The sequence below is a fragment of the Rattus rattus genome, chromosome 2 (assembly GCF_011064425.1).
Source record: "Rattus rattus isolate New Zealand chromosome 2, Rrattus_CSIRO_v1, whole genome shotgun sequence".
Classification (NCBI taxonomy): Eukaryota; Metazoa; Chordata; class Mammalia; order Rodentia; family Muridae; genus Rattus; species Rattus rattus.
Genome location: NC_046155.1, coordinates 197,476,767 through 197,503,902, shown reverse-complemented (window position 1 = coordinate 197,503,902; position 27,136 = coordinate 197,476,767). Strand labels below are relative to the sequence as shown.

At 43.3% G+C, this 27,136-nt stretch overlaps 1 protein-coding gene across 1 annotated transcript in view; it reads right to left on the bottom strand.

Annotated features, from left to right (window-relative positions):
* Positions 1-27,136, bottom strand: part of LOC116892878 (nesprin-1) — a 103,620-nt gene that overhangs the window by 61,440 nt on the left and 15,044 nt on the right. Inside the window, exons 9-20 of the mRNA XM_032894788.1 lie at positions 25,729-25,908; positions 22,870-23,020; positions 22,313-22,471; positions 20,664-20,846; positions 16,268-16,369; positions 13,816-14,019; positions 12,531-12,738; positions 11,283-11,395; positions 9,492-9,697; positions 8,735-8,890; positions 3,796-4,087; positions 2,221-2,393 (exon numbers count right to left, since the gene is read on the bottom strand). Coding sequence (XP_032750679.1) covers positions 2,221-2,393; positions 3,796-4,087; positions 8,735-8,890; positions 9,492-9,697; positions 11,283-11,395; positions 12,531-12,738; positions 13,816-14,019; positions 16,268-16,369; positions 20,664-20,846; positions 22,313-22,471; positions 22,870-23,020; positions 25,729-25,908 — 2,127 coding nt within the window. The remainder of the gene's footprint in view (positions 1-2,220; positions 2,394-3,795; positions 4,088-8,734; positions 8,891-9,491; positions 9,698-11,282; positions 11,396-12,530; positions 12,739-13,815; positions 14,020-16,267; positions 16,370-20,663; positions 20,847-22,312; positions 22,472-22,869; positions 23,021-25,728; positions 25,909-27,136) is intronic.

Below are 27,136 nucleotides of genomic sequence, written 5' to 3'. Positions count from 1 at the left end.
CTTGCTAGGAAGTAATTAATAGACCCGGACCCAGACTACGCTATGTTCCTGCTGAGGGACTGCCCTAGCAGCTCTTGCCTAGAACCCTGCTATTCTGGGATCAGGATAACATGGTCAATGAACTTCCGCCCTTGCTCAAACGGTTGCTTCTGTAGTAGCATGTATTGGTATTCTGTATTGGTATGATTGCGTAGTCTCCTAGAGTCCCATCGTATCAGACTCACAGGTTCTTAGAGTCCTAGCCTTACTGTGAGTTTCTGAAAAGACTAAATCGGTGCAGAAGCCACCAAAGCCACCTTCTTCTGCCCCAGGCCAGGGTCTTTTAAAAGCTCTTGGGAATACAGTCTGAGTCAGAGCCTCTGGAAAGTGTACTTGTCCCCAGCTCTGATCTCCTAGCAGGCAAAAAGGATTCTGCTTTGGCCCATTGTTCATTGCCCTGCAGCAAGGAACCGCCCAGCATGTCGCCGTCAGACTTGATTCCTTTCCGGAGTAAGAGTCAGGACTCTGAATCTGCTTCTTGGATTTAACATTCAATTGTAACATCTGAAGAAAAAAAAAAATCTCCTGCATCCCCATTCTGTTCTACAAAGCTGAAAGCTGGCCCATTGCCAACCACCGGAAAGTTATTTATGCTCTCTAGCTTACTACAGAATGGGAGAGCCCCAGAGCATCTGATTCTTTCCTTTGCTGATCACTGGGAGTTATGACAGAGATGCAATGTCCTGCTCGCCTAGAAAGCTGCTTCCTCTTACCGTGAAAGTCAAGAACAGGAAGCAACAGGCAAACTGATGAGCCCACACTGTTAGGTGTCCCTGCCGCCTCCTGCATGGTAGGGGACAGCTGCTGTGCATTTTCTGACCTGCAGGGGTACACTATCTTCTGTTTATATGTTTGTCATGGTCACTTTGGGGACCTGCTTCTGGAGTCGTTTGAGAGCTTCCGGAATATGGATGTGCTGGGATGTGTTTTCATCTAATTCTCAGTGGTAGTTATTTATCCAACAAGACAGCTGGATATGCACAGATAACTTGAGAGGAGACTCAGGAAAGGTGAAGACTTCCGTTCATAACAAACAAGGACACAATTCTTTTCTCTACCTCTCCATCAGGAACTGATACAGGACAGGCCTACGTTCCCTCCCTTCCTTTCTTATCTTCATTCTTGCTTTTCAATCAACAAAGATTAATTTTTAAATGACACAGAAATCTGTGCGTATTAATGGGGCCATATTGTATTTCAATACATGGATATGTGTTTGAATCAAACTAAGTACATTCTTTTTTGACAAAGCTCTAGGTTTATTCTATGGTGAGACTTTCCACTATGTTTCCTTCTAGGTCTCTGAAATGTGTGCTGCATCCTTGTAATCTTTCCTTATCCTTCTGTGTACGGGGCGTGACAGATTCTTTTGCTTTTACCTAACTAGATTTGTACGCAGTGAGCATCCTTTCCCCCATTCTGCCTCCCTGACATGCTCTCGGGTCTCTGGCAATCACCATACTACTATGAACCTCACTTGATTGCCTTTAGAGATTCCACATCTGGGTGGGATCAGACCAAAATATAACAGCTCTAAAGACTTTGGAATGGGTTCATGATTGGCCACACGAGAACATTCCTCACTTTGTTGAATTTCAGCTCTCTGAGGCTTAGCCACTAAACGCCTGGATATCTATATCTGTATCATTGTGATAACCAGGAGAACTACACACATACACACACACACACTCTACATCACCACCACAGTGTGATAACTCCAGGGTGAGGAATAGACATATGCTCTAAACGTGGTTATTTGCAACATAATTTGCTGACAATGATTCCCTGCGCATGCTTTTAAACATCTAACAGCTTATAAGGAATCACTTGATCTATTTTTAAATATTATTTTAAATATTCTTGACTTAAAAATGAGACCTTTTCCCAATCTCGTATTATGTGTAAGATTTCCGTGAAAGACACTGGGTGGAGGCTGGGGATTGTGGGGAGATGGACAAACAGATTTTGAAAAGAAAACACAGAAGTAAAACACACTAACATCCCAGCAGGAGTCTCTGCCTCATGGGGAATATAACACAGGCAAAGACAGGCAACACCTGCCCATAGCAAAAAATAATAGCTTAGCGATTCCGCAGCAGGCTGCCTAAATGCTGCACTATGAGTTTATGACACCACCGGGTTCTATTTGGGCAAACATGCACGTAGGGAAGATTTTTGCACCTTTGTGCATGGACAGCCGAACTCATGGCGTCAGCCCATGCCTTTTTGAGCATCTCCAGCTGATCCTGAATCGCCTGCTGACCCTCCTTGTTGCTGCTCTTTGAGGCCTGGTCCCCTTTGCCAATGGCCAGATTCAACTTCACTTCTCCTTCACCTTTCATAAGGAGAATGTCCTGTTGGGGAGAGAAGGAAATGTCTGTCAGTGGAAATATGAAAACGTGCTATGATGAACAAAGGCTGCTTCCTAGAAGTAAGGGGATGAGGTCTGAATTGAGTTCAGTCTGCAAGCATGAAAATCCGAGTTTCATCTCCAGAAGCCACATAAAAGAAGCCACATAAAAACCTGGACCCTTGGGGCCCTCAGAGACTGAACCACAAACCAAAGAACACACGTGGGCTGGATCCAGGCCTCCCTGCACATGTGTGGCAGCAGATGTGCAGATTTGTCTTCATGTGGGTTCCGAACAACTACAGGAGGCTAACCCAAAAGATGTTGCCTGTGTAGGGGATGTGTTCTCCTAGCTGGGCTGCCTTGTCTGCCCACAGTGGGAGAGCATGCACCTAGCCCCTCAGACTTGATGTGCCAGGTTGGGGGATATCTGGGGGGAAGGGCACTTGCTCAGAGGAGAAGGGGAGGGGAAATAGGGGGCAGGATTGAGGGTGGTGGTGACTGGGAGGTGGGCAGTGAGTGGGATATAAAGTAAATATGTTTAAAAAAAAAACAGCTGGGAGGTCTGGTATGCATTCTTAGCTTTGGGAGGCAGAGAGGGATAGATATAGGGCTTCCTGGCTGGCCAGCCTAGCCTGCTACAGGAGATGCAGGCTAATGAGAGACCCTCAAAAACCCAGGTGTTTGTTACCTGAGGAATGATAGTAGCACAGGCATGCACACACTTATCCGTGTACTTCCTGTTCCCCTACCAAGGTGGAATATCTCATCATAAAAATGAAAGCAGTAAATTTACACAGACACCAGGTTAGGTTAATATAAGCTAGATATGAGACGTAGGGGGTCCAAAGACCAGCTTGAATTCCAGGGAAACTTTGGGCCACCAGCCAACCATTACAATTTTGTTGACCGATTTCAGTGATGAAACTAACTAAAGCAACAGACTCATCTTCAGAGAAGGTGATTGCTCCCTTCTCTGCTGGTTGATTCCCACTGTCACAGTCGGGTCCACTGGAAATCTGCCTGCCTTGTGTTTGCAAAGAGCCCCTGGCCCTCCACTCACAGCCCAGACCTATGATTTGCACTAACAATGCACACATTGGTCTCTAACCTCTTGGAACACACTTACTAACCACTATTTCTATAATCACAGCAATTCTCATAGTACTTGTAATAAAGTATTTAGTGTACTTTGCTGGTTAACTACTGAATGAAACAAGCAAACAAACAAAACTAAAGATATTAAAACAAAAACATTCCCGAAAGGAGAACAGTTTGTTGGAGTCTTTAATTCATTCCTCCCGTCTCCCTCATTGTCATTTGACACGTCCCAGATGACTGGGGCCAATTCTAGATTTGTGCATCGAATCAGAGCAATGGGTAGCAGTTGTGAGGGCTGCACGTACCTGGATCTGTGACAGTCGCCCCTCCAATGTCTCCTTGTCCCCAAGAGTGCTCTCTGCACAAGCCAACCTGTCTTTCACATCCTTCACCCGGGACCACATGCTCTGCATGGCTTCTTCCAGAGCCTCGTGCTCCTGCAGGGCCAGCTGACAGCCTCGCAGCCGCTCCTTGGTTACTCTGAGAAGGTTCTGGTAGTTGGCAAGGAGCTGGGTGCTCCGGCGGCCTCCCTTCCCTGCACCATGGCTTTCTTCGCTGAGAAGCTGCCCTCTCTGGGAGAGCTTGTCGAGGGACTCTCTGAACAAACAGAATTTCTTTTTTTAGTTCCAGGATTCTGGATCCAGGGGAATGAAAAATGACTGTTGACATTGGATCAGGAACCAGACAAGAGCTTGTGGCTGATATAACTCTAACATTAAGATGCTGGAGACCAGGCTGTCTCCTTGCCTTCTTAGTGTAGTCAACAACTGTCAGGGAATATGAATCCATGTCTCTATCTCCATCCCAGTGGTGGAGTCTACATCTCTCTAGAAGTTCAGTCTAGAACATGGGCTCAGCTCATCCAGAGCATCCGTCCATTCCTGTTTGAGAGACTAACTATGAAAAGCTCCCATGCTCCACTGTGGAAGTTATAGGTCAAACGTGAAGTATCCCCGCCCCTCTCCCTCACTGACTCAAGGATTTGGATCCTCTGTTCCCAGCAGCTGTTAATGTGTGGGAACTTTTGGGAGGTGGAGTCTTGCTGGAGGGAATTTGTCACTCAGGGTGAGCCTCGACATTTTACAGCCTGGCTCCACTTCCCTTTCACTCTCTGCTTCTTGACTGCTGGCTGATTCAGTGTGATAGGAGGGCTGGGCTGCCCCCACTGCCACATCTTTCCCACCATGATGAACTACATCGCCTTGAGCATTAAGCCAGAATCAAGCCTTCCTTCTCCAACTTTCCTCTGTGGAGTATTTTGTCTCAGCAACAAAATAAGTAATTAGCAAAAGTTGCCATTTCTCCTCCATTACAATTCTGCTTGCCTGTTACTTTCTGAGCTTCCTCTTCACAAGTGAACACAGGTATCCCATCCCTAGACAGTATCCACAGCAATCAGAGACAGGCAGGAGATGTGTGCAGGACTCCTTTCCCTTTACTCCATGTCTTACTCTCTGATCATGTCTCACCGACAGGCTGTGACTGTCTAGAAGATAGGCCGCCTGAATCCATCTGCATTCCCAGGACGTAGCATAATGCTAGGCAGAGACAGCAGAGGTGGGGAGCTGTCTTCAAATGCCATGGTAGAAGCCAATGAGTTTGGCACACCCTGAACACCGAACATACGTGTACTTGAACATAGCTCACACTTTAGAGCTATGTTAATTGGCTCCAGAGGAAACATTTCTCAACCTCTGCTTGGCTTGGGTGTAATGGTCTGAGGAACCAGTACAACTTGGCAGCTGCTTTTTCCCCCCCCTTTAATTAGAAAGCAACAATTTGTAACTATGTTAATGTGCGGTTTACAAAGTGATACTGTGGCTTATGAGCACTCTGTAGTGGCTGAGTCAAGCTGGTTAATGTATCCACAGCCTCACTAGGTCACATAGTTTCCATGGTGGGAACATTTAAAATTATTTTCTTAGGGATCTTAAAAAAAGGCTTTCTATTTTTAGCTACATTCACATGCATTCAATAGAACTTCAACCAAAACAAAACAAAACCAGCAAATCCCCATATTCCTCACAAGTGCGGATTTTGTGTCTTTTGACTATTGTCTATTCAATCCCCTTTAGTTCAAAGCCTTTTGGAAACTCCAGGCAAGGGAGCCTGAACTTTCCAGAGAATTTACGTTCATCAGGGAAAGTCTGGGTGCTTGGCAGGAATGAGCTCTCTGGATCAGAACTGCTGGGTAGTTAGGGACGTTTTAGTTGGCATAAATGCTCCTCACATATGCATGAGGAGATTCCCCAGAATGCAAGTAAAACTCTGGACATGCTGACACATGCCTGTAATCCCAGTGCTGGGGAGGCAGAGACATATGGGTCCCTAGAGCTTAGCCAGCCTAGCAGGGATCTTGTCTCAAATACTAAAAAGGGAAAATAACTTCTACAGGTTCTCATTGCTGACCTCTGGCCTCTACATGCATATTTGTAGACATACATAAACATTTCTCTCTCTCTCTCTCTCTCTCTCTCTCTCTCTCTCTCTCTCTCTCTCACACACACACACACACACACACACACACACACACACACACTCACACACACACACACACACAAATGTTGAACATATGAACACACTAGAGAAAGGACATACTGTGCACCATCTACAACTCTAGCTGTTTCTGAGCAACAGTAATAGCATCTTTTGAATCTCTGAGATACAGTTATCCAACATGGCTTCTCCTCTGCAAGACACTACGATATTTGTAGTCAGTCTTCTTAGTGAGCAGGGAGGTGAGTTACAGGACACAGTATTCCTGTTATGAGTTACATAATAACCAACGTAAGATATTTCTCTGCTAATACAAAATGATTCCCTCAATGGATGGCTAGCATTCCTGAGTCGCAGGTCTTGATGCCTTTTCCACAGGGTATGTCCCTCTAATTTTTGAAGAGTTGGGTACTTTATGATAGAAAGTGCCCAGCTGGTTGGAAGGAGCAAGTGCACATATGAAAGAAGCATAAGGGTGGCTTGGGTCAGTATGGGAATGCATCCCCATTATCCCAGCATTTGGTAGATTGAGGCAGAAAGACAGTCATCTGGAGGCCAGCCTGGTCTACATAGTGAGACCCCAAAAAACAAAGGGATGTGACAGAGCATGAGAACTGGTGTGACCAGCTTACTGCTGCTGCTGGAAGTGGCCACTTTGTAAGGAAAGACCCAAATGAAACACTGGAGGTCACTTAGCGTCTGGTCTTAGAATACCAGAGAGTGACACTTCAATAATGATGTGCCTATAAATGTTTCAATTATCAGGTAAACAATAAGGCCAGGCCTGGTGGTGTGCACACTTAAGACTAGAGCTGCAAGGTGGAGACAGGTAGGTGGTATCGCTAGGACTCGGTAGCCAGAGAGCCTAGTTTACTTGAGGAGTTGCGGGCCTGTGAGAGACCTCCCCTAAACAATTAAGTGAATTCTGTAGTGGAACAACAGCTAATGTCGTCTTCCGGCTGCCGAGTGAACTCATAACTATGCACAGGGTGAGGGGGTAATGAGAGGTGCAAAGAGACAATGAATGTGGTGATGGGCCGCTCCCTCCTGTGCAGTTTCAGAGTAGTGACGTCAGGAGAAAGTGATAAATGTGAACAGCAGCCTGTGAAGAAATCGAGTCGAGAAGAGAAGTCATCTGCAAAGTACAAAAGAAAGGCAGGTGTGGGTTTGATTATGTTACATTGTATCTAGACAAGAGTCAAGATCTGGAGAGGGAAATACAGTTTCATTTTGAGGAAATATTTAAAATGATGCTATTGTTCTCTTTTACTCTGTCAAAATGTTTCTATTTTTCCCCGGACAACTGGAATGGAAAGATGGCAAGAGAAGGAACTGAAGTTCCTGAAAGATGCCCAAGATGGAACCAAAGCATGGCAGGGGCCTGTCTCAAGAGTTATCAAACTGGAGTGCCAACAAGTACTGTGGCTGTGGTGCCTATCTTTGGGTTTCACACCTGCAGATTCTAGCAGCAATGTACTGAATCTGTATTTTAAATAATCCTGTCTATACAGAACACACACAGACTTTTCTCCTTCTCTCTATTCACTGATGAACAGCACAAGAGCCAGTTCTTAACATCTACTTTGCACTACATTGTGAGTAATTGAGAGCCGATCCAAACTGGGGAAGGATGCGAGCAGGTTAGATAAAGTAACACCCATTTCATGTGATTGGATGCTCATGGGTTTTGATCTCTGCTCCACATATACTGTTGGGGATTTTAGTCATGACATGAATTCTGCTGTGCATTTCCTTTCTTCAAGACAAAAGGACTGGCACATTGGCCCAAAGAGAGGACTCAGTGGAAATGGAGAAGGACTGTGGTGTGAATTCTGCAGTTTTTGCTCCAACTATGAGTTCAGTAATTTGTTTGATCAAGCAGGTGGGCTCTGCTGTTTCCTGCCTCATAGACCAGCATTGTTCTTCAGGGCACTCAGTAAGGAGCCCAAGTTCTAGACCAAGCTGTCCTCACTGGAAAGCCTTGACCTTGCCATAGAGGAAAATGGGAAAGTTTTAGGAGTGGATCCAGAGCATAAGGAGGAAAATGTTGCAGAAGGCAGTAGCGTTAAAAGATAAGGGGACTTTACTCAGGGGAGGAGCCAGGGCACCACTGAAGAGACTGCAGAAGAGAGGGACTGAGCGAGAGCCAGACCTAGTGGCCACAGGATAGAGCTGGAACCTACAGTGTGGGAAGACATGTATGGGAGTTGAGGACAGGGGTGAGGAAAGGAGGTGTCCCAATTGTATTTTTCTCAGTGTGATTTTGTAGTTTTCTTTAATTATGTCAGCTTCTTCTGGTAGTAACAAACTCAAGGTAATTCCAGAAAGGGAAGTGAAGTTTTGTTGTTTTACTTTGTTTTTTGCAGGAGTTGGAGCAGGGTCTCTCTGTGTGGCATTGGCTATCCTGGAACCCTCTCTGTAGATTAGCCTGGCCTTGAACTCACAGACTCCTGACTGCTGGTATTAAAGGCATGCACCGTCACCACCCAGCTTAAGTGCAGTTTTCTTAATAAAATCTCTAAACCTGTTAGATAAGGGAGCAACCTAACTTCTTGAGCAAAGGAAGCGGAAACCACGCCCACACTTTTAGCAGATTACCATGTGACCAAAAGGAATACAGTCCGGTAGTTGAGATATTCAGGAACAGACGAAACCACTACCGACAAGCAACCAGTAAAATTAGCCAAGAACCAACCAGCCCAAAGATATTCGGGCAAATCAACAGCCTGCTCTGGTTCCACACCGTACCTGGCAGCCAGTAGTTCTCCCAGGAACATCTCGACTTTGTGGATTTCGTTCTTCTTCTCGGAAATATGGTGTCTACTCTCCCCCAGGTTTTCTGTGTTTGACCTCTCCTCCATTTCGTGGATCCATAAGTTCAGCTTTCTGTGCTGATCCTCAAAGCTAAAGAAAAAGAATGACATCTTAGAAAACTCCCAGGGTGCCTCAGTACTACCGTCCAGCAGCTGGGGTTACAACAGCTTCTTCTTTGCAGCAATTAAAGCCACATGAATGTTAAACTCATAAAGAGAGTTCAACAAGGAGGGTTCTTGTAAAGAGTCTGGAAGTATGTACATGGGAGTGTGCATGTGCTTGTGACTGTGTATATGCGTACCTGATTGGAATCTTAATCTATGACATTCAATAGCTGCTTTCCTAACCAAGATTATCCCCACAGAAGGAAATGCAATGGGAAAGGAATTGGTTTTAATACCCTCAGTTAGCCGAACTGTCTGAAACAGTCTACAGCCAGGTCATTTATAATTACAAGTGGATATAATTCCTCACTTTACTTTTCCTACATAAGAAATAAAGCCAAATGAGACCTTCAGAAGTAGCCATCGACTATTTTATTAAGTCTAGCCCAGTGCTTAAGGCAGGTCAACATTCGTTATAATTCTAGCTCACCGTTAAAATACTAGTGTCTTCACATGAGTGGTCCCCACCAAGCATTTGAGAAGCCTTTCTGTGTGTGGTAAAACCCACATTTCTTGTAATAACCTACCTCCCCAGCTCCGAAACACAGTCCTGGAGAGCCTGCTTGTCTTTAAGGCATTGTTTCAGGAAAGCTTGGAATTCTTCATTGGCTTTTGTGATTTGCTCCTGGATGCTGCTTACGATCTGCTTGGGCAGATGTGCGTACAATGTTTGTCCTTCCTGAGTCACCGCATCCAGCTTGCTCTGCCCATCACTGAACGAATCCAGAACACCCTGGATATCAAGGTAATAGAGAAAGGTACTGTTATAAATGGAATTCTTCATTACAATGCTGAGCTGAGACAATAAAGTGAGGGGAAAGAAGGCATAGAGGGAAAGGCTAACAAGGCTAGGTTGAGAAGGATGCATGCAGTTGGAAACAATGGGGGCTCCTGATTGAGGCAGTGCATGCCAGGAGAGCAATTGGAAATTAGAAATTGAAAACACTATGCTGGATTTGAATAGATTCTCATCAGAATTCCATTCTCAATGGTTTCCTATTGTTAATACCACAGTGCTCTAGCTCCTGCTCCCACCTCCGCAGGTGGCTAGTGTAACAGTTCTGTATCCAGACAGTTACGTTGTATCTTCCCCCTCTTCTCTACTCTGCACAAAGTCCAGTCCTCAGGACAGGGCCTTCCTTTGTTTGCATGTACCTCTTCTTTGGAAGATCTGTGTTTGGCCTTCCACAAAACAAGGGAAACCCAGAATTAAATGCTAGTTATGTCTCCTTTGAATTCCAGAATGTTCCTTCACTTGTCACCATGATTTTTCTGTGTGGAATTCCACAAAGTGAAGGATAATTCCAAGTCTGAATTTACCATCCCTTTTGCAAAGCCAGCCCTCTGCAGGAAACAATAACTTGATTCTCAATATGGTAAATCACCATATTGACAGCATTTTATCATCCAATGGGCCATATGATTCTCATGGACCTTAACAGAGAATTGGGGTGGGGTAGGCTATGGAGTATAGCCTGGCCTTATATCTAGGCCCTCCTGTGTCAACATCCTGAGGGCTGGAATCACAGGCTTGCATCACCACAATGGGTCTCATTGATTTTTTAAAATTAACATTGGTTTTACAATGCATTGTGCTGCATTCAGATAAGCATCTATAAAAACTTGGCGAAAACCTCACTTGAATCTATTTTTCTGAAAGTTCATCTTTGCAGTAGCCACCTTCCTAGATGCATATATTTTCCTTAGTCAATAAAACCCAAATAACCTGTAATTGCCATTATTGTTTCTAAACTTAGACACCAAGTTAGGAAGCTAGAAGAACACACAAGGTATGTTTTTCTTTTAAAAGTCAGACAACAAACAATGCCTAGAAGTTCCTCAATAGTGGTAGAAAGTATTTATGGTTTTGGTGCTACAAAAATTAAAATTAAGTTTCATTTTGAATGACTTTAAAGAATGGCCAGTTAGAAATGAAGAGGAGAGGGGTATAGACGCTTTCCAACTTGCTTTTGTTTTCTCTATGACTTTTCTTGTTGCCTCACCACTTCTGATTCAACAGCCCAACTCCATGGTGGGAAGAAGAAAAGATGAACCAAAATAATAAGGTTCAGACAAAGAAACAGTCTGACTCTGGCACAGGGTGTGGTGTGTTTGGGGTAAGGAAGGGCATCATCAGCACCACAGCATCCACATTAACGCCATAGCCTCACTGTATCCATATCAGCACCACAGCATCCACATCAACATCATAGCAACACAGCATCCGTATCAGCACCATTGTATCCACATCAGGACCACAGCATCCACATCAGCACCACAGCATCATAGCATCCATATAAGGATATCAGCACCCCTACCTGAAGATCATGGAGCCTGGCTTCGAGAACTTGGCTGTCACCAGTTAGATTAGAAGATTCTCTGGCTGCTGCTTTTGCTCCTAAAAACCATTCTTGGAATTCTTTCATAGAACCTTTTGAAAATTCAAAAAAGGATAGATAAATCCAAAATGCTGAGCAAGATCCTAGGACAGTTGCAATGTGATTATTTCTCCATTCCAGCTCTTTCCTTCCTGCTTTTTAAAACACTCCAAAAATAAAACAATAATGCAGAAAATGCTATAGTGTGATCTGTAGCCATGAATATTTATGGCGGAATGGAGAAGTTATCTCAAAGAGACTGAAAAGTAATAGAGCACTAGGAATGCTTGAGTCCCACGTAGTTTCAAGAATCTCGGGAGAAACGGGCTCAAAAGTGTTAAAGATATGTGTGCACATGTTCCTGTGTGTGTGTGTACATGTGTACATGTGCTTGTGCGTGTGTGTGGATGTGTGTGGAGGTCAAAGTCTGCAGCAGCTGTCTTCCTCTGTTTCTCTCCAACATGTTATTTTTTCTGATTGAGTTCCTCAGTAAACCTGGAGTTCATATATTCAGCTAGACTATTTGTCTAGTGAGCTGCAGGGATCTGTTCATCTCTTCCTTTCCAGCACTAAGCAAACAGACATGTGCCACCCGCATCAGCCTTTTATAGGGTGCAGGGGACCCATACTGAGCTCCTCATGCTTGAACAGTAAGCTAGTTACCCATGAGCCCTCCCCCACAGCCCCGAAAGAAACCTTTTCTTTATGACCTCAGCAGGAACCATTTTCTTTACTACACTGACTTGGAAAAGATGGACCAAAATAAGAATGATGTTCCCACAGCAGAGTGGAAGACAGCTTCTCAGATGCAGAAATGGGGAGTTGGAAGTCTCTGAACCATCTGAGTGCTATTGCTGTGCTTCTAACATCCATGTATACAGCCACACGTTATCCTAGCATGAAAACATGGAGGTAGTTCTTCACATGTGTTAGCTCCTATGTACAAGAGCCAGATATAATTCAGAAGCAACAAAACCAGCTAGATTCATGTTCTAGAGAGGGGACATTCTCCAAAAAGTTAGTGCATCTGTAACAGAACCTTTGTTACCCAAATCTGAGAGCATAAGTGAATTTGAAACATTCATCTGACTAGGTTTGCTCCAACTTCGGCTGGCAGTTTCTGAGCAGCATTTGGTCCAAACCTCTTCTCATAAACAGATGATTCAGACTAAAAGCCCTTCAGCTCACCACTGAAGTGTTTTTCCAGAGAGTCCTGTATGCTGGCCTGGGTTTGGGAGCACAGTTGGCTTGTGGCTTCATGCTTCTTTATCAGCCCAGTCATTGCCCGGCCCAGGCTCTCCAACTCCACCGAGTGGTACTTCCGGCACAGACTGTTGAGAACTTCTTGAGTGGAGATGATGTTGTTTTGTTGACTTTGAAGTTCTTTCCGTATGTCCTATGTGATGAGAGTACACTGTGAAGGATGCTCACCCCATTCAAGAGAAATACTTCAATAGTTCACCTGGTATGTTTTTAAGGTCTGAAATTAATAACGTTCGAGTCTCCTCAGTTGTGTCTACTTGTAGGTTGGATTGAAAATCACCTTCTATATATGGTAAAGATCTGTACCTATGAAATCTTATCACCTAAACAAGATATGTACAATAGCAGTTAACATCTCAGCATGGATGGAAGGAATCTCACAAGGCCTCATGCCTAAACAAAGAGCTACAGGAAATCAATGGCTGCTAAGAGAGGGAGAATCAATCTTCTCTGGGGACAGCTTCCTAAATAGGTTATCCAGTCTCAGGTGGTCATCCCTAAATGTGTGTATATATGATCAATACTAAATGGACTCAGTAGCTTACATGGGTGCGCGCGTGCGCACGCACACACACACACACACACACAGAGGGAGAGGGAGAGGGAGGGGAGAGGGAGGGGGGAGAGGGAGGGGAGAGGGAGGGGAGAGGGGGGGAGAGGGGGGGAGGGAGGGGAGAGGGAGGGGAGAGGAGGGGGAGGGGGGAGAGGAAGGGGAGAGGAAGGGGAGATCTTTCCAAAAGAACAATGTTGAAATGCATACTCTTTACAAACAGTTGAGTGGAATTATCATCTGTTAACATAAAGAGAAGATAGGATGATTTCCTCATTAAAAAAAAAATCAGAGTTCTACAGATGAGCATGTTCAAATTAAAGACAAAGATAGTTAAGCAATGAAAAACTATTTGAGGTTCAAGCTTGAAAATTGATACAAAGTCAGGCTGGAGAGATGGCTCAGAAGTTAAGAGCACTGACTGCTCTTCCAGAGGTCCTGAGTTCAATTCCCAGCAACCACATGGTGGCTCCCAACCATCTGTAATGAGATCCCTCTTCTGGTGTGTCTGGAGACAGCTATAGTGTACTCATACACATAAAATAAATAATTCTTTAAAAAACTAATACGAAGTCAAACAGGATTTCCATAGGCTTCACCCTTTTACAGAAAGGAATATAGATTTCAGGCGGAAACAATGAAAGCTAGTTTTTGACCTACCTTGACTTTTTTCAGCCCTTCACAAGTCTCGGTTTGGGCACATCTGGTCAATGATTCCTCCACATTGACCAGCCACGCTGTGATGTCCTTGACAAATCTCTCCACTTGGGTATTCTGAGCCGTGAAATCCTTCAGGGTTCCCTTTGCCTCCTCGGTAATTTCTTTAGCATGTTCCAGCTTCTGCCTTAAGTCTGCTTCTATAAACTAAATATAAAGCTCAATTTCGTGAAAATTTGGGAGGACGGAAAGCACACTCACCGGCTAGGAATTCTGTTTATGAGTAACTCCATCAAGAACACATTAGGCTCACCATGGAAGCTGCTCCAATACTAATAGCTTTTCCCAGGACGGGAAGCCAGGGAGTGTGGGCTGCCAACCATAGTGAATAAAGGAAAAGAACAGAGTCACAGCTAAGCCTTCTGTCCGATGAGTGTGGTTTCGATGGAGGTTCCAGGGAAGAGAAGATCACATCGTCAAAGAAAAACTGGACTGAAAGTCTGCTGTTAATTCTCCACAAGGAAGATGCACACGGGCCTGCCTGGATTCGACTCTGATTGGAGGAAACCCACCACAGGATTTAAGGATGAAGCAATTTAATCCTTTAAGATGTTTGTTTTCTACTCCTGGGAGGAGTTATTTCAGGAAAGTTGATTTGTGTGTGTGTGTGTGTGTGTGTGTGTGTGTGTGTGTGTGTGTGTGTGTGTGTGTATCCTGAGTTAATAAAGGGACTTACTTATAAGAACTCCAAACTAAAAAATGGCTTTAATTTCACAACTCAAAGATCTGTGCTATTTGGGAAAATAAGCAAACATAAAGGTTTGTTGTATTTTTTTAACTCCTAGCTCAGAGCAGCTGGGAGCAAGGAGCTAAGAGAGTCTTTTCTTCTTGCTCTGCTGTGTGCTTCTCTCCCTGCTTGGCACAGCTGGAAGTCCCACAGGCCTGTAGGGGAGGGGCGGGGGCGGGAGAGCCATTCTGAACTGAAGACCCCTGGATGAGCGTGAGCTGCCTCTCACAGCCCCTGCTTCTCTTGGTCTGTGGGTCTTTTCTCCTGAGGATGCCCGTACTGCTGAAATCCTCCAGCTGAAGATCCCTAGATGAGCTTGAGTATAAAGTATACTCTCTCCTGCCTCTTTATTCTCTCCTTTCTCAGGCCAAAGCATCTCTTGGTTCATTCCCTGAAACGCCTTCTTAGACAAACCAGCTGCCCTTGCACTGTGGCTAAGGGTGGTCTCTTCCTTCAACCATAACTTTTGGGTTGAGCTTATATGCTGGCACACACTCCCCCTCCCCCAAACCCCCAGGACTGCTGCTGAGATGCTGGCCACCCACACAAAGCCTTTAACTCTTTGGCAAAAACATCAGAAGTCAGCCAGCCTGCCTGGCAGGGTTGAGAAACCAGAGACTGGTGGCTGCCAGCTGCAAGGGACAAATTATGCTGCACTCTAAGTGGTGTGGCAGGAAGCTTTTTCCTGATACTTGAGGACAATTAAGACAATCACCAGACCCCCTTGGGGTGGGATGGCACAAGTAGAGAGAAAGAGGAGAGATTCAGAACAATAGTAGCTCGCACCCCAAATCCTTGCTAAATCCTCACTCTGCAATAGCCAAGGTTCCAAATATATGTGACAGTAATTGCCATCCCCTTTTATTCCCACTGTAAATAGGAATGTCATTTCCTTTGCTTTGGGTGAAATGCCCAACATTCCCATACATGTCTGAGATCAGGGCCAAACATGGCTAGTCAGTTAAAGAGAAAGTCCATGGCAATGGTATAAGAAGAGAGAATAATCCAGAAACTTACCCCCCCCATAGGTAAAGGTATTCCAGAGATGTTAGGAAGGAGCTATCGAGGCTGTCAGCCACATTGGGTCTTACCACACTGGGTGCATCTAGGGCTCAGACACTAGAGTAGCCCAGGTTCCCTGGCCAACCCAGATCCCACCGACCTGCCTCATAGTTCTTGGGACTGGGATCATCTGCAGGGCTATGAAGGGTCTTTGGCAGTCCTGACCCTGTCCTCAGGCCCAGTTACTAAATGAATTAACATATTATTAGTAAGACCACATATTTATTAAGGGGGGGTCTATTCTTGTACCAAGTGTACCAAGAAACATTCAGGTTGATACTGCACCCAAAATTCAATAGGGAAAACTACTCTTATAATAACATAATAATGCTTGAATTGTAAATGTACCATAAATATTGGCACACTGAATTCTATTGATGTTAATGTTTAACCCCCTATATGTGAAAAAATTCACGTTTGCCAGGAATCCAGGAATTATGGTAATATAGACACACACACACACACACACACACACAGAAAGAGAGAGAGAGAGAGAGAGAGAGAGAGAGAGAGAGAGAGGTACACACATGCACATACATCTTGTATTTTGAGTGAGGATGTAACAGATTGGTATTTATTAGAAAAATCATCTGACTTCACACTCACCTGAAGTTCTGTTGGTGTTTCTGGGTTTTTCGTTAGTTCTTTAAGGTTGTTGATTTTGGAATGCAATTCTTCCAATTTTAAGGCTTTGTTTTTAACTTCAGACTATGAAAGCAAAGACAGGGAAAAGATATCAGTAGTCCAAAGACCGACTGGCTACGCTTGGCCTCTCACACTGAGAGCTGTCAGGATGCAAGTGTTAAGCAGTCTTTAGAAAATCTCTTCTACTTTTTCACAAGTGTGGAAAATGTTACCATTTAAGTTCACTCTGAATAAGAGGGGAGATGTGGGAATTTCTTTCTTCCCCACCCTCTTTTATTGGAGAAAAAGATCCCCGGAAAAAATGAAACACTAACCAAGAGTGTTGAGTCAGTAACGATGTCCACCAGGCTGTTATTTCTTCATTAGCAGTGTTATTACCGGTTACTATGGCAACATTAAAGCCTTACAGAAGCATGCTATACAAATGCCTCAGGACTGCCCAGTTATAGAAATACTGTCAGCAGTACACAGAAGACACACTTCAAATCAATTTTACAGGACCTTGAGCAGAAATACTTTTGGCATCTGATATGTTACTTCCCATTCTTCACGTCAACAGTTAACATACAAACCAAGAATCATCAGTGAGCAAAGAGACTCATAAACTGCACAGTTTTGAGCTGCAAAGGAATATTCAATAAAAGAGCCCCCTCAGCTTGAATGACAGAACTTAGTGCTTTGTGAACACAGTCTCCAATAACCTAAGCTCAGAAAACAATTCACTGCCAGGCCTAGAGACCTTTTACAGAAACAGCCAGGCAGTTAGAGAACTCTCCTACTGAGCTGCACTCATTTCAAGTATGGTGGGAAGAAAGGCCCAGCAGCAGGAAGGACAGGGTACTAGGTTGGCTCCAGCACACTGATCTACTCCCTGGCATGTCACATGGTCAGCAACAGAAAGCCTATCTCAGGGAAACTCAACCTTGCCACACTGAATAAGGGCTTGAGGGACACAGGCAGTAGTTTCTACAGTCAGCAAGAGAAGGCTGATTTGGTTATTTCCTGTCCTACAAAAACCCATGCTGCAGTATTTACCACTAGTGCAGGCTCTAAGTATGTTGTCACCATCTCTGTGGAGCAGGAAGGCACACGGTAGAATGGCACCGCATTTCATGGCATGCCCGGTGTCTGCTGCAGATGTTACAGACATCATGAGTCCAAAGGCTTACAGCATGTTATTGAGTGTGATAAGTATTAATAGACGATGATGTTTTTGAGACATGGTCTTGCTGTGTGACTAAGCCAGCCTCAAACTTGTAGCCATCTCTCTGTCTCAGCCTCTCAAAGGCTGTAATCAAAGGTTTGGTCTGCCATCACACCTGGCAAAGATGATAAATTTTGACCATTCATTAATTTTGTTTGCAATAGGATTTAACTGTAAGTTTAGTTACAATTACGCTCTTAAAAATATATTTGAGTGTTTTGCCTGCTTGTATGTATGTGCTGTGTATGCATGTCTAGTGTCCATTCAGGCTAGCATTTGATCCCCAGGAGCTGCAGGCACAAATGGTTGTGAGATGCTATGTTGGTGCTGGGGACTGAACCCACGTCCTCTATAAAAGTCTCAGGTAGGCTTAGCCAGAGTCATCTCTGACTAAGCCCTACAACTATTTTTTTAAAAGATTTATTTTACTTTTAAAATTGTGTGTATGTGTACACATTTTTATTGTGTGCACAAACATGTGCATGAGTGTGCATGTGTGCTTGTTTGTATATTCGTCTATGTGCACATAAATGCAGGGACCTGTGGAAGTCAGAAGCATTTGATCCTCCTGGAGGTACACGTTGCTGTGAACCTACCAACATGGGTCCTCTGCAAGAGCAAAGTATATGCTTACCACTAAGCCATGGCTCCAGCCAGACAACTGAGTTGTTGTTTGTTTAGTATTTTATATTATGGGGTTTTGCCTGCATGTAGGTCTGTCTGCACACCATGAGCATGTACTGTTCCTATAGAGGCCAGAAGAGGGGGTCAGTTCCTCTGGAACTGTTACAGAAAATTGTGGGCCACCATGTGGATAATGGGACTTGAACCCAGGTTCTCCGGAAGAGCAGCCAATGCTTTTAAGCACCATGCCAACTCTCCAGCTCACGTTTTTCTTTTTCTTAAAAAAAAAAATGATTGTGTTGAATGTTGACTTACACAATTCCTAACAACTACTTTGTATGAGCCTGCCACATGACTCCAGCACGGTAACTAAAAAGACCTTGGGATTCTTCATTATGTCTGGATGTTTAGTCTGAATAGTTTTCTTGAGTTCTGAAGTCATCGAAATTGAAACTAGATTACAAAATCTCTCACAACCTATTTGAGTTAGAGATGCTAGGTAACACAGGCCGTCCACTTAAATCAAACCACATTCATCTGAGTCTTTGTATGTGCCATGCACCAGGCTACAGAAAGGGAATAGGTTCTTCCCTTACCAAGAGGACAGTCAATTACATACCTTTTGAAATAGCTCTCTAATTTTTAGTAACGGCCTAATTGCCACTGAACATTTTTAAAATTGTGTGCACTATCTGTTGCTCTGTGCACCTATGTGTGAAGAACAGAGGTCAACACTGAGTATCTTCCTCAATCACTCTCCATCTTGTACAGAGAGGCAGGGTCTCTCACTATGCCTAGAATTTGTTGGTCTAGCTAGTCTGACTAGCCAGCATGCTCTCAGGATCCAGGCTGGCCACTGGTTCTTGGAGATATGATTATAGACAGACCACCATACTCACAGGCCTTTGGGAGAAGTCTGGGGTTTTAAGATCAGGGCCTTAGGCATACACAGCAAATACTTTACCTGTCATAAACACCATGACCAAAAGCAACATGGAGAGGAAATCTATCACTGAGGGAAGTGAGGGCAGAAACTCAAGCAGAAGAGGCAAGAAGCATGGATGAAGGATGCTCGCTGACTGGTTCCCTACAGCCTGTTCGTTCATACAGAGCCACCTGTCCAGGGATAGCCCCTCCTGCATGTCATTGATCAGGAAATGCTGCAGAGGCCAGTCTGACGGAAGCGATTCCTCAGTGGAGGGGCCCTCGGCCCAGCTGACTCAGGTTGTATCAAATCACCAAAATCTAGCCATGAATGAGTTTCAAAATCAGTGCAGTGCACGGGATCGAAAATAGTTTAAAATAAGCCAGGGCAGTTTAAAAAGGTCACACACTTTCTAACTGCAATTTCTTTCTATTGCCATAAATAAAGTATAACATGGCACCAAATGTAACCACAGCACAATGTAGGTTCTCAGTCAAAGACATGGTTTTGTTCTGAATGAAGAACAATAGGTGCAAAAGGTTACAACCATTTTCTATTTGGGTTTCACAAAGGAAGGTAGCATATTATTAGAATAAATGGATAGTTTATGAAATTTTTTTGTATTAATGTTTGAAGTTCCTTGATATGGATTGAATGAAAAATGTCCCCAAATGCTATATATTGGAAGACTTGATGACCATTTGTTGGCACTGTTTGTGGAAAGATCATGGAAGCTTTAAGAGGATGCCTTGCTGGAGGAAATATGTTAATGGGGAAGTTAACACTCTAGCCCTACTGTCTGACTTCTCTGTCTACTTCCCGTGTAAAGATGAACTGTGGCCGGCCACCCTCACACCTTCTGCCACCATGCTGCCTCTGCTGTGATGTGCTGCATCCTTCTTGGACCTGTGAGCCTAAACAAACCCTTTCTCTCCAAAGCTGATTTCTGTTCACACATTCTAACACAGCCATGGAAAGGTCACTAATACCAGAGCCAAGTATGAAACAATTTTTAAAATTGATGAACTAGAGCCTAATCGATGTTTTAAATTAATGGCTGAAGTTAGGTGACTTTTGTCTTATTCATTGGTGACTTTGGAGAGCAGAATGGGAAGGAGATCGTGATGCCACAAGACCAACAGAGTCAACTGACCTGGACCATTGGGGGCTCCCAGACTGAATCACTAACAAAAGAGGAAGCATGGGCTGGGTCTAAGCCCCCACACACATATGTAGCAGATGTGCAGCTTGGTCTTTATGGGGGTTCCCCAACAACTGGAGTGGAAGCTGTCAGTTCCTGTAACTGAACCGTCTTGTCTGGCCTCACTGGGAGAGGATGTGCCAAGTTCTGCAGTGACTTAATGTGCCAGGGTCAGGTGTTACCCTGGGGAAACTCCCACGGGAGAAAGGGAGGGACGATAGGGGAGGAGCCATGTGAGGAGGCACTGGGAGGGTGGTCTTCTATTGGGATGTAAAATGAATAAATAAGTTTTAAAAATTGAAATTAATACATTTTAAAAAGCAGAATGGACTTAGAAATACCCTTGTTTCTCATTCTGTAAAGTGATGTGCTCCAATCTCTACATGTACACATTGTCAGTTACCTCCAGTTCTTTCAGGAATTCTTCAGCTCTGAGACTGTTGTTCAGGTCACTGATGTTTTCCGCCAGCTGTGGGAGAGAGCTGTTGGACCAGCCTTCAATCTCATCTCTACTTGATAGAACGTCGTCCCAGGTGGACAGGCTCACTCTCAGCCTGTCCATGTTTTCGTCAATTCTTTCTGATACCTGGGAAAGAAAATAGGAGCTGGGTCATCAAACTATGAGGTTCTGGAACCCTCACTCCCCCACAAAGGCTTTCTCGATAAGACGAAATATATCCTGACAGAAGACGTTTTAAAATAGTTATTGTAAATTAATTAGTGCACCTTAAATGCTAACTATCACTCAGACTATATCCATCGATGGGAGGGTTGTTTGCATCTGAGACACTCACTTCTCATTTGCAAGCTGCATAGCTAATTACATAATGACAAAGGGTAGGCCAGAACGGACAGAGGTGTCACACACTACATGAGAGTCTATGAGAATGAGGTCTCTGCAGGGTGACTTTGTATTTATTTTATTTCCGTTTTTAAACTTATTGTATGTGTGTGGGTGTTTTGCCTGCTTGTATGTATATGACCATACGTGTGCAGTGCCTGCAGAGGTCAGAACAGGGGACTAAGGTTACAGATGGCTGTGAGCCGCTATGTAGTTGCTGTGAATCAAACCTGGGCCTTCTCCCAAAGCAGCCAATGTTCTTAACCTCTAAGCCATCCCCTCAGCCCTGTATTTTCAGAGCAGCACTCCATGTATCCAGTCTTTGCTACTTTGTGGGTTCTTCTTTCTTTCACCCTTCTCTCCTCTTTTTCCACCCTTTCTACCCCCTCGCCATAAATAGGAGAGGGGAAAAAGAAGGATCGAGGGGAGAAAGGAAAGGAAAGAGATCCCTGAATCTAATTTCTTTTCTTCTTATTTCTTCATCAACCATGACTATTGTCATTTTTACACACTCTGAAAAGTTCCCAGAATTCCATATGTCACACAATCGCAGAAACTATCTGCAGCTAGCAAGACCACACCTCTGATAGAGCACGAGGCAAATGATAGTCAGAAGCTGCCCCATATCCCATACCTGGGATTAAAACAAAAGCACATTCTTACAATAGTTTTGTTTTTTTATATAATATTTTTGTTTTTCTAAAACCAAAATTCCAAAATTCTCAAAAATGTCATTACAACTATATGTACTTTTATTTGTAATGCTGTGATATAGGGATGGGCATTAATTAGATTTCATTAATTAATGAGACTGATTGATGAATGCTGGTCCAAAAACTAAAAGCCACACCTTTAAACTACAAGTTCGATGCTCTTGGTTGCAAAACTACAACCTCAATACTGCAAATTACTATTTGTTGTGATTTAATTTTCTATCAGATATGAATAAATCTTATCAATTTTATCCATAACCAGCATTTTGAGAAGGGAACATTCTACATTGCAATTTGTCATACTTGAAGTTATCAAATGGAACTCCAGAAATCTGTAAGTTTTGTCAGAAGCTTTTTACTATCTCCAGCTACTATGTGAGCATTAGTCTTCTTCCCTTTGGAGTTGACTCTAAAAAGTCAAAGTCTGGTGACTCCTCTACTGGTTTGGCTGAGGAACCTGTGTGCAAGCCACTCACGGACACCAGGGGGCGCTCTTACATCCAGCCATTTGTCCAGGGTGCTCTCCATGTCTGTCTTGACCAGGCTGAAATCTCCACTGTGGATTTTTTTCAGCTCGGATAACAAGTGTTTGCCTTTGCTAGTAAAACTATCCAACTCTTTCTGTTTAGAATTCATTTCATTCCTGGAAGTTTCGTGCTGTGGACAAAAATGTTTCCTTAATTAGTAAAACAGCTAGTGATAAGGGTTCAAAAACATTTGACATGTAATTTGTTCAGCTATGGGCAGAAACTAATGATTGTATATGCATGTGTATATGTATGCATATGATATATATGTGTGTATACACACCTATATATACATATATATTCATATATATACACATATAAAGGCATTTATTATGTATATTTATGTATAATTTTCTTGAATTAAAAATTTAGGATATAGTATTACAAAAAAAGAATTGAACCATTAACAGAAATCATCCACATCTAAATGTACAAACAGGGACAACTTTGCAGAGAGACAATCGCTTGAAGAGTAAAATGTATGGGCAAGCATGCTAGACTACTTAAACAAATGCGCTTGCATTTTACCTTGGAAAAAGCCCACTTAAGGTCCTCCTGGTCCTTTATGGTAGCTCTCATCTCAACGACGTGGCTAGCATCTTCCAGAACTTTACACACTGCTGACTTCAGGTTCTGATATTCTCTTACTAAGTCAATAAGTCCACAGCACTGGCCCTGGCTGTAACGAGTAAGGAAATATCTCAGTTGCCACGCATCAGGAGAGGGATTGAGCTCCTTTGGATTAGACTTAATCTATCATTGCACAGTTGCGTTCAGAGATGGGCATGGATACCAACCATGGTCTCCCCACTGATGTCAGTACTGCTTAATTTAAATCCAGTCTGCTCTCAAACTCGGTCTTACATGTGCCACCCAAATATTTCAAGTTTTAAGATGGTTTTCTTATTTATTTATTTATTTATTTATTTATTTATTTATGTCATAAGTAGAGAGGAAGTGGGGAGAAAGAAGCCACTAGCACATGAAACAAAACAATGTTTCAGTGATGTGGTTAAGTTAAAAACCTATGTTAAAAGTCATGATACAAGCCATTCCCAGTTTTGCTTCAAAGGCCTTTGTATGTGCTGTGAAGAGGTCTGAGGCTCCCTTCTTTAAATGTATGCAAATGAGTGTCCAAATGTCCCAGCATCCTTCACTGAAAAGAACCTCTCCATGGAGATGCCTTGCAACATTGTCAAAAGTGCATTGACTGGGGTTGGGGATTTAGCTCAGCAGTAGAGCGCTTGCCTAGGAAGCCCAAGGCCCTGGGTTCGGTCCCCAGCCCCGAAAAAAAAAACCAAAAAAAAAAAAAAAAGTGCATTGACTGTGAGTGAATGATTCATTTCTCCATCTTACTTGTTCTCCAGCTCTATTTAATCCTTCATCAGTTTAAACAATAAGGGACCCAGGTAAGTCCTACAATTCCTTTTTAAAAGATAAAAAACAGATGATAGCTATGTGTTCTTGTTTGTGTGTGTATGTGTGCATATATATGTGTATACCTGTGATGGCCAGATGTCAACCTTGGATATTTTTCTAATCCATCTCTACATTATTTTTTGGATCAGGCTCTGTCAGTGAACCCAGAGCATGCCATTTCATCTAATCTGGCTGTCAAGCAAGCTTAAGGAGTCCTTCTGCCTCCACCTCCCAGTGCTGAGGTTGAAGGCACACCCTCTGTTTTATGTGGGTGCTGGGCTAATTCAGGTCTTCATACTTGGAAAGCCAACACTTTACCCACTGAGGTATCTTCCCAGACATGCCTTTTCACAAAATTACTAACTACTTTAGGCTCTATGTTTTTAACATAAAACATTTTGAATTGTCAATTTCCTATAAAATTATGTAGAAATTATCTTTGGGATTATACAGTTGTAAGAAAAACATCAACAAAAGCTAGCTGATTTCTGAGAGGTAACACACATCCCTTTAATGTCAGCCCTCTGGAAGCAGAGACAAGGGAAGCTCTGTGAGTTTGAGGTTAGCCTGGTCTGTGGATCCAGATTCAGGACAGCCAGGACTACATAGAGAAACTCTGTCTCAAAGCAAACTAAACCAAACCAAAAAACTAAGCAATTTCAGTAAATATTTCATTAAAGAAGAAACATAGAGATAGCTAAAAAGAATTATACCCCTATTTTCATTAACCAGGCAAATACAAATTAAAATCTGAGGTACCTCTCTCTATATGTCTGTTAGAAGGTAACCAATCAATCAATTACATGTGTAAAACTTGACAGTGGTAAGAATGAGAAACAATGTATATCTTCTAGAGATTTCACTACCTGGTGTAGATACTTTGTTGAAATTACTTATCAGTCTCTTATACATTTAAGCAAAAGCTTACCAAGCAGCCACACTTAGGTAAAGACAAAACAAAACAAAAACAAACAAAAAACAGAAATGTGAATATTTATAGATAGTCAATATGTAATGATCTACACTAGAAATACATCATTTGATCATCAACAAATGATTATATTGCCTGGGGTACATCCAATCAATGGAATTTGCAGCTACATATTTAAAAACCGAACTATTCACACCCAATGACAAATCTATTATATGCAAACCTATGTGGGGAAGAAATGAAAGGACAGATGCGAAGTGGTCCAAGGTTGCCAGGACAGTTCCTGGAGAGAGAGAGAGAGAGAGGAGAGAGAGAGAGGGAGAGAGAGGGAGAGGAGAGAGAAGGGGAGAGAAGGAGGAGGGGAGAGGAGGAGAGGGGAGGGGAGGAGGGGAGGGAGAGGAGGAGAGGAGGAGGGGAGGGAGGGAGAGGAGGAGGGAGGGGGAGAGGAGAGGGGAAGGGAGGGGGAGGAGAGCGAGGGGAAGGGAGGGGAAGGGAGGGGGAGGGGAGGAGAGGAGAGGAGGGGAGGGGGAGGAGGAGGGAGGAGAGGAGGAGGAGGAGGGGAGGGGAGGGGAGCCAGGATGAGAAGATGAGAATGAGGGGGTTCTCTGAGACATTGTTAGAACTGACACTGTGAAACTCAATAATGAGAACACCAAATGCATTTGCCATAGAATTCCTTAGGGGGAAAGGAGAGAACTTTACAGTAAAATGGGCAATAAGAAATGAAAGTATAACTAACTCAACTAAAGGTAATATAACAAAAGTAAAGTTTAAAATTCTCATTGTAGCATCTTGCAATGGCACTCTTGTTTTAATAATTCGTTTTAAACATTAACTTCATCCGAAGAGAACTTTAACATAACTTTTAATTTCTGAAGGAGTAAAGTTTTGATTTCCTAGCAGGACCTGAAATACCTACAGCGATAAAAGGCCATCAGGCTGTTGATCACATGCTCAGAAAGCAACAGGCCATTCACAGCAGCAGCATGAATTGAGTAGGAAACTCTGACAGCAGAATCAAGAGGCTTCCAACTCACTTTTCATGAATCAGCCTCTTAGTGTCGTCCCAGGTCGCCTCTAAGCGGTTTATCTCCCTATCCACTTCAGGCGCAAGCGCAACATCCTTCTGGGCAATTTGTTTTGCTTTGTCTTTCAGCCAGCACAGCTCATGCTCATGGGAGTTTAGTTCATCCTCGAGCTGGTTGAACACTCTCAACCTGGAAATTCAAATGCTGGTTTAGTGTCAATTTCCCGAAGCCGTTGACCAATACTTCCTCTCTCTAACTCTATGAGCTCACGGAGCAGACATTAACACAGCCAGGCTAACTTTCGACACAACAATCAAACTAGTACGTATCAAGTGATAACAAAGTCATTGTGCAAAATGACTACACCTCAGAAAATATTGAAAATCACCCTTGTTTTCAACCTTTAATTGAAATTTTATCTTGCCTTTTTTTTTTTTTTTAGTACAAGAGTTCTCAAAGAAGGCTAGTGCTATTGGCTAAGTAAGTGGATTCTTTTATCTTCTGCATTATCATAGAAAATTTTTCTAAGCTCTAGGATCCCTATATAATTATATTAATATTATATATAATTATACTTTAGCACCAAAGTTGTTTCATTTAAAATCAAAAGAGCTCTACTAAAGCTTTATGAAAAACCCAAGTTACCGCCTTTAATAAAACATTAGTGTGAGAGAGCAATCCTGATTTCATGCCCCCTAATATATGTGCCTACCCATGTATAATATGTGACCATTCAGAAGGCCACTGGCTCATCTCATCCATGCATTCTGGTGCTGTGCTGTAGAGTGCACACATGCATTCTATGCCCTCACCCATCTTCTCACAAAGTGGCAGCAGGCGGATGTTCCCCTTCTCCACACCTTGCGCATGTAGGTATGAAGTGCTTACAGGATAGGGGGGCTTCCATATAGCCAAGACTGGGTAAACCCAGAAATGCTTTTTAGTGGATTAGAGACCAACAGGGTTCTGGAGCCCAATTTGGGCCTTCATTTGCAGCAGTTTGAGAATATCAACCCCCAACCTACACACATAAACACACACACACACACACACACACACACACACACACACACACACACACACACACAGCCCTGTCTGCTTGGCCTGAACTGAGAGAGGTATGCTATTTTCCACTAATAATGCTTCTGGTAACTCCCTAGATGTGCTACGGGAAATATTTTCTTTCTTTACTTTGAAGGTTAGTTTTACTTTCTCAAACCTTATTCCTTCTTACTAATTTATTTTTAAACCATTCTGATACATATTTATGCCAAATGATATGATAAGGTGCCTTCTGTATTTCTGATGAAAACCACATTCCTGGCTTTGCTTCCTGGCTGGTTCTGATTAGAGCTGCACAAAGGACAGTTGTCTTGGCAGAGACAATAATTTGCATCAACTGTTGACCCAGGTGAAG